This window comes from Morone saxatilis, unplaced genomic scaffold (assembly GCF_004916995.1).
Source record: "Morone saxatilis isolate NCDOM2014 unplaced genomic scaffold, NCSU_SB_2.0 Contig15, whole genome shotgun sequence".
Taxonomy (NCBI): Eukaryota; Metazoa; Chordata; class Actinopteri; family Moronidae; genus Morone; species Morone saxatilis.
This window is the reverse complement of record NW_023339707.1, coordinates 16,763,853-16,770,201: the sequence shown is the minus strand read 5'-3', so window position 1 is coordinate 16,770,201 and position 6,349 is coordinate 16,763,853. Positions and strand designations below refer to the sequence as shown.

At 41.0% G+C, this 6,349-nt stretch overlaps 2 protein-coding genes across 4 annotated transcripts in view; one reads left to right on the top strand and one right to left on the bottom strand.

The window, feature by feature from the left end:
- rpl32 (ribosomal protein L32) overlaps nucleotides 1-1,295 on the bottom strand; it is a 3,641-nt gene extending 2,346 nt beyond the window's left edge. Inside the window, exons 1-3 of the mRNA XM_035656017.1 lie at nucleotides 1,184-1,295; nucleotides 431-531; nucleotides 134-315 (exon numbers count right to left, since the gene is read on the bottom strand). Coding sequence (XP_035511910.1) covers nucleotides 134-315; nucleotides 431-526 — 278 coding nt within the window. The 5' untranslated portion in view covers nucleotides 527-531; nucleotides 1,184-1,295. The remainder of the gene's footprint in view (nucleotides 1-133; nucleotides 316-430; nucleotides 532-1,183) is intronic.
- Nucleotides 1,296-1,444: 149 nt separating this feature from the next.
- Nucleotides 1,445-6,342, top strand: ssuh2rs1 (ssu-2 homolog, related sequence 1). 3 transcript variants are annotated; one of them, XM_035656015.1, is made up of 14 exons: nucleotides 1,445-1,692; nucleotides 1,813-1,849; nucleotides 1,959-2,020; nucleotides 2,618-2,725; nucleotides 3,317-3,392; nucleotides 3,563-3,692; nucleotides 3,900-3,960; nucleotides 4,069-4,190; nucleotides 4,276-4,338; nucleotides 4,434-4,516; nucleotides 4,621-4,713; nucleotides 4,871-4,976; nucleotides 5,367-5,474; nucleotides 5,619-6,342. In XM_035656015.1, the coding sequence occupies exons 2-14, from the start codon at nucleotides 1,827-1,829 to the stop codon at nucleotides 5,757-5,759; spliced, it is 1,176 nt and encodes a 391-aa protein (XP_035511908.1). In that variant the 5' UTR covers nucleotides 1,445-1,692; nucleotides 1,813-1,826; the 3' UTR covers nucleotides 5,760-6,342. The 3 variants fall into 3 exon arrangements, with proteins under 3 accessions (XP_035511908.1, XP_035511906.1, XP_035511907.1); XM_035656013.1 differs by lacking the exon at nucleotides 1,813-1,849; XM_035656014.1 differs by lacking the exon at nucleotides 1,445-1,692 and having other exon boundaries at nucleotides 1,699-1,849.
- The last annotated feature ends 7 nt before the right edge of the window (nucleotides 6,343-6,349 follow it).

Below are 6,349 nucleotides of genomic sequence, written 5' to 3'. Positions count from 1 at the left end.
AAGTGGCAGTGAAAGTGAGCAGGTATCTCATATTTACAAATACAATAACCCTTTTGCAAGCTCGATACCTACACACCTATTGATGTGAAGGAAAACTAATGACACCCTTTCACAGTATGTGCACACAACTTACTTGTTACTCATCATCAGGACCTCGAGCTCCTTGACATTGTGCACCAGGAACTTCTTGAAGCCAGTGGGCAGCATGTACTTGGTCTTCTTGTTGCTACCATAACCGATGTTGGGCATCAGCATCTGACCCTTGAACCGCCTGCGCACCCTGTTGTCAATACCTCTGGGCTTACGCCAGTTTTTCTGTTCAAACGTGAAAAGATATTAAGGATTAATCGCTTGCAAGTCCAAACTTACGAGTAAAAGCACGGGTCCGACCCCCCGCTGAGCATGTCTAGTGTGACATGCAGGCTCTTACCGCAATCTTCACATATCTGTCAGATTGATGGCGAATGAACTTCTTGGTTCGCTTTTTGACAATCTTGGGCTTCGTGAGGGGCCTGAGGGCTGCCATGGTGACTGGGGACACAAAGACATTCAGGTTACAAACCAATTAAGCATTGTTATCTCAGCTTCAGTGTTGCAGCATTAACACTGTAGCACAACATGCTGCACACTCCCTAGACACTTGGTAGCATTCATCGCTACATGAAGGCGAACAAATGTGTGGAGAATTGGTAGAAAGTGTTGAGCTTCAGACAACTAACATTTACAAACCCCACTAGCTCTCATTTACAACAGGAGTCTGCCACTAGCAGCTATTAACCGAGTACCCCACCACGTCTTTTCTAAGCGTATTGAGCCTTTAAGTAAACGTGTTAGCCAGCTCGCTAGCCACGCTACTTCAGCCACTCCGCTCCAACAACATAACCTCAACAGAAACAGGAAATTCACATGTATGTGTAATGTTGGCCACTGTTATTTAATATTTCACGCTGCACAGCGGGCCTTAACGGAGTACTACAACCCCATTACACGGAGAGAGAGAGAGAGCTAGCAACCGGACAACCGAGCAGAAGAGCAGAAACACGTATAAATGAGGGTTGGCGACGATAAAACGGTTAATTCTACCCAACATGTACAGAGTGAACGTTTATGATTGATAAACCATAGCAGGATGGTCAAATACTGGCATTAATTGCGCGGATTAACATAGATTGTATGGACTCACCCGCCGATGTAAATCCAAAAGGGACTTCAGCGACGGCGGAAGGAGAGAAAAGGACTTCCGCGAGTGCCGCAAAGGCTTATGGGTATTGTATTTTTTTATACACATCCGCGTCCAGAAGTAGTGTGCAGTACTTTTAAGGCGCCTGTGGTGTACACTTCTGTCTCAAACCCTATTTAATGCAACAATATGAATCTCCCAGTGTTTGTTGTCGCTGGCTGAATGTTATATCAGTATGTTTTGAGGCCGTAGCACATCTGTAGGCCCATATTTCACATCTGTTTACTTCTTATATAGAGGGGTGCGCACTTCCTGGACGGATGGGGTCTTTGCTGGGAAAAGGCGGAGTAGAGGGTCTCCTGTACTTTACCGTTGACAGTATGCTCGGAAATGAGTGCAGCGCGTAAGGAGCGTCAACTCTCAAGCTAAAGACCACAAAATATAGTTTTATTTCCTTTTGAGGAGAGGAGGCGGTAGCGCAGTGACATGCACACGGGGGTGGAGTATAAAAGGTAAATCATTAAGTTGTTTTAGTCACATGATGAGTGATATTCCCCCGTGATTACAGCACATATGAAGACTTGGGTGGTTTGTATTTTCTTGTGTTTTGGTCATTTTTTTTTCCCCCCCAGCGCTTTGAATTGAAATGGAGTCTCGGCCTATATTGAGGTGACCGTCGCTTTATGTTGTGTGTGTGTGTGGGCCTGTTTCACTCCAAACCAAAAGAGTGAGTTAAGCGGGTATGGTTTCTTAACTTTCGTTTCCCGTTACTTAACAGCCAGAACCGCACGTATGGAGTGGCCAATCCCGGTTATGTGCCAGCAGCAGAAGGAGGGCCTGGTAAGAGCCAATATATATGTTATGTTATATGTTGTTGTTTTTTTGTTTTTAACTAAACGTTAAACCTATTTTGTTAAAACATAAAGCTCGTGAAACAACTTCAGTCAGCGTCATAATTGCACGCTTCCGTGCACTTACACATCTGGGTGACGTCATTTGCGACGTGCAGGTTATGTGAGGTTGGTGTCCCAGCGGTGGCAGTGGATGTTTAGTGCGCTACTACTTTTTTTTTTTCTATATCTTTCCCCCCCCCACCCCCCTCCCATCAGTTATAGTGCTTGTTAAAGGTGATAATCGTGTTTTAGAGTCTTAAAAGTGCCTGTAAATCATCTCAGAATGGATTATAACGCAGAGGGACAAGGTAAGACACTCACTCACTCTCCACACTGTCTTCTGGTGTAGAAACAACAACTTTGGAAGTACCTGGTAAGACTTAGTATTCAGCTGGATTTACTGAGAAGATGAAGTGATGTGTCTGACAGGTTTTTTTAATAAGCTTTGTGGTTTGTGTAATGCGGGAAAACTTTATGAGATTTAACCTCCTAAAAGTCTACACTCTTTGTACATGACTGAACTGGTTATTCTGGTTTGTTTTAGCAATGTTCGCCCCACCCGCAGATGGCTTGCATGGCCCCACCGCTCCTCCAGCCAGTATGTATTTCGACAGCGTGCCTGGCTATGAAGGAACAGTAGCTGGAGGAGGAGGTACAGTATGCCGCACGTACTCCTTAGTAGTTCTGTTGTAAGGAAATATATCTCACAAAGTCATGTTCACTCCTTTTATCCATTTTAAATCCAGTACAACTACTCTGTTACATATTCTACCTTTTACGCAGCTTAGGCCTATATGTTTAGTTTTTGGTGTTAAATGCAAGTCCTATGCAATTACTAATTACCCGTTAAAAAATAAATGTAATATCAATATTAAATAATGTAACTTTATTACTTTCTGTTATTTTTGGATTACCTCAACACCAAATATTTAAATACAGAGGAAAGAAAGATGTAAGATGGATTTTACTTGAGTGTGCTCTATAAAACACAGAAAGCTGGAAAGCTTAACTTCACTGTGCTGTGATGTTCCTCTTTTCGACGACGACAAATTAATGACCTGGTCTGACCCCCCCTCATGTTTGTAAATTAGAATCATCTCTAAATATAATGCAGCCCGGTGTAACACCACTGCAAACTACAACCTCAGTAATAAACATACAATTACATTAATATGTCTCTGACAGTGTCAATCCAAACTCAAATTATAATCTATGTAAAGGTAACTTTCACTGTCTGCTGTAGGCGGATTTCTTCCTCCTCCCATGCCTGCTTACCCTGCTCCTCAGCCTGAACCTGGACCTGAGCAACCACATTGGAAGTAAGCCCTAGATCGTTTCCTTTTTTAAGACCACGACTTAGGTTGTTACAAAACATTTTCCATTCCTAATTCAAAATGAATGCAGTCTAAGCACTTAATGCACTGTGAGACACTACTTCCTCTTAAAAGACTAGATGACATACTGTATCTCATTCCCTCACTGCTCACAGTATCCCATCTATAAGTGAAGATACTGCCCGGGAGGCATTTGTCCTGTTTGCCTCCAGCAAGTGCTGCTACAGTTCAGCACCAGCAAAGGATGGCGTGATCACCAGCATGGAGGCATTCAATACCTACAGGGTAAGAGGACGTCTGTGTGTGTGTGTGTGTGTGTGAAAAATCTGCTAGAAGTACATTACAATCAATAGAACTAATAGGTTGTATAATGGTTTTGTGGTGTGTTCAGTCGACGAATAACCAAAGTGAATGGCTGTAGATCATTTAATATAACCAAACTGAAGAGGTGCTTTACTCTTGTTTGTTTTCTCCACCCATGCTTTGTTTTAGTACCGCCTGGAAACCTTCACTGAATCAAGATCTACAGAGTGGAGTCACGAGCCATACAATGGTACAGTACTACTACCTTGTGCATCAGTTGCATGAGTTAAATTCTCTGTCTTCTTCCATCAGTCAGCTATTTAATCATACTGATAATCTAATATTATTTTTGGATCAGGACAACCAGTGGATGCCTATTCCCAGTCACCTCCAGGGCCTTGGGATATTCCTGCTCAAGCCCCCAGTTTTTTTCTCGATGGCCAACAGATTATCAAAGTTCCCTACACATCATCTATGAAGGTAAATTCTACAACACGTGTTTGGAGAAGAAAAATCTCCTGTCATTTCTTTTAGAGATCTTTACTGACAAACATTTCACATACAGAGCTGCCATGTTTGTGTGGGAATGGGGAGAAAACCTTGCAAAGACTGTGCCGGTGCCGGTAATGTAAGTAACTTCCAAAGACTACATTAAAAACAGTTACTTTAAGACCTTCAGAGAGATCATCTGATGATATGATTTGTTTTCTTACTCCCTGTCAGAAAGTTTGTTGGGTCTGCAATGGATCTGGTTACCGTCACGGAGATGATCGATGCCACCACTGCAGTGGCAGAGGGAGGGAAAAGTAAGTGTTCCCCACTGATTTCTAATTAAGTGACACTAAGTTCAGTACATTTTCTGCTTCTCCTAAAAGATACTGATAGTTTTTAATGATTATTCTGTTTACAGTTGCAGCCACTGTCACGGGCAAGGATCCAAGCAATGTGACACATGTCGTGGAAAACAGCAGCTTCTGGTCTACATCAACCTCACTGTGAAATGGTGCTACTTCCTCAACACCTGTCTGACTTAACCAATGCAATAAATAGTCTTTCTTAACAATCTGAAGCTCATCAACATTTAATGGTTCCTTTACACTCTTTACACTGTTATTTTGACTGTAACAGGATTTATTCTTTTTTTATGTACATGTTTTCAGGACCAACAACTCTGATAACTATGTTGTGGAACAGTCAAGTGGACTGCAGGTGGACAACCTCAGCAAGGTGTCTGGGAAGGAGCTCTTCAGAGACTCTCAGTACATGGTAAACATTTCTTATGTTTTTTCATACATAAAACATGCAGATTGCACTTATTATACTCTAATAATCATGCATGCCTTTTGGTGGTACAGTTGTTTTGGTTGTACAGTTGTTCAAAAACAGGCTTACAGGCTGTCAACTCAAAGGTTTACACAGCTCACATAATGGAACACATTGTGATTTGAAGCATCTTTGTAGGCTTAAAGTCTATTCGCTTCAGTTTTATGCATGTTTTTACTGTTAATTGTGTTTTAGACTCTAAGCACTGCCAAAACATGAGTTGAACACACAGAAGCATATTGCAGCTTATTTTATCCTGCTTATCGCACCAATAAATGAACGTCACATAAACACTGACAGTGAATCAGCACTTATAATGGATTACCTGTGCAGGTGTACCCAGTGATGGGCTTCCCAGACCCTACAGTGGTGAATGCTTCACAGCGCATTGTCAGTGAACACCAGGGCAAGTACTCCCAGACATCACGCATTCTACAACAGGTAAGAGTGCATCTACTGTATTTATTTTAATAAAGAAAATAATAACATTTTGTCATTGTTAATCGACCTGACAATGCTTGTGATTAGGCCTAATTTTGTGTTTACTGTATGTGATGTGCTCATATTTGCTTTCTTTGTCTGCAGCGTCAAACCATAGAGCTGATCCCCGTCACCAAGGTGACCTACTCATGGAAAGGGAAATCACACATTTACTTTGTTTACGGGAATGAGTTCAAAGTTAATGCAGATAACTATCCTGCTACCTGTTGCTGTACTGTAATGTAATTGCAATGGTTATGAATGAAGGCCTTAACTTTCCAGATCATTGGATATCTAAATAAGTCAGTTTTACTCATAAGTCAGTTCTGCTGACACGTCCTTATTAAAGTTTGATGTTTACTGCAGTTAAAAAGAGGCATTTAACCAATGAAAACTCCAAGATTCATAGAACTGATGGTGCCTCTTGAATCTTCTACACATGCACTCAATTTACCTTTTACTAACTACTAATGATTCTAAAGTTATTTGTTACGTGCTAGTTGTATGCATGCACCACTGAAATGAGCTGGTTACTGACAGAATATAAACCACAATTATACTATATATCCCTGAATCCAAATCTTTACTCTTCAATGGCAGCAGTCATTATTTTTCATCACCACTAAAAAAAAACCCACCTATTTTCATATTGAATATTATTTTTGCACTAGTAGTACGTTTTTTATGTTACTAATATGTATTTTGATCCTGAACCCAAAACTAACAGTTTTTAATGTTTCTGTAAATGCTCTGTTAACCGTGTATGACCTTGCTGAATATTAAGTGTAATACTCGCTTCAGCCATTTGAATAAAAAGTATTTCGCAATGTTTTGCT

Coding starts and splice junctions, on each gene's coding strand:
- ssuh2rs1 (XM_035656013.1), top strand. CDS start 1,667: ATGCACACGGGGGTGGAGTATAAAAG. Junction 2,021..2,617: donor AGCAGCAGAAGGAGGGCCTG/GTAAGAGCCAAT, acceptor GGTTTGTTTTAG/CAATGTTCGCCCCACCCGCA. Junction 2,726..3,316: donor AACAGTAGCTGGAGGAGGAG/GTACAGTATGCC, acceptor TGTCTGCTGTAG/GCGGATTTCTTCCTCCTCCC.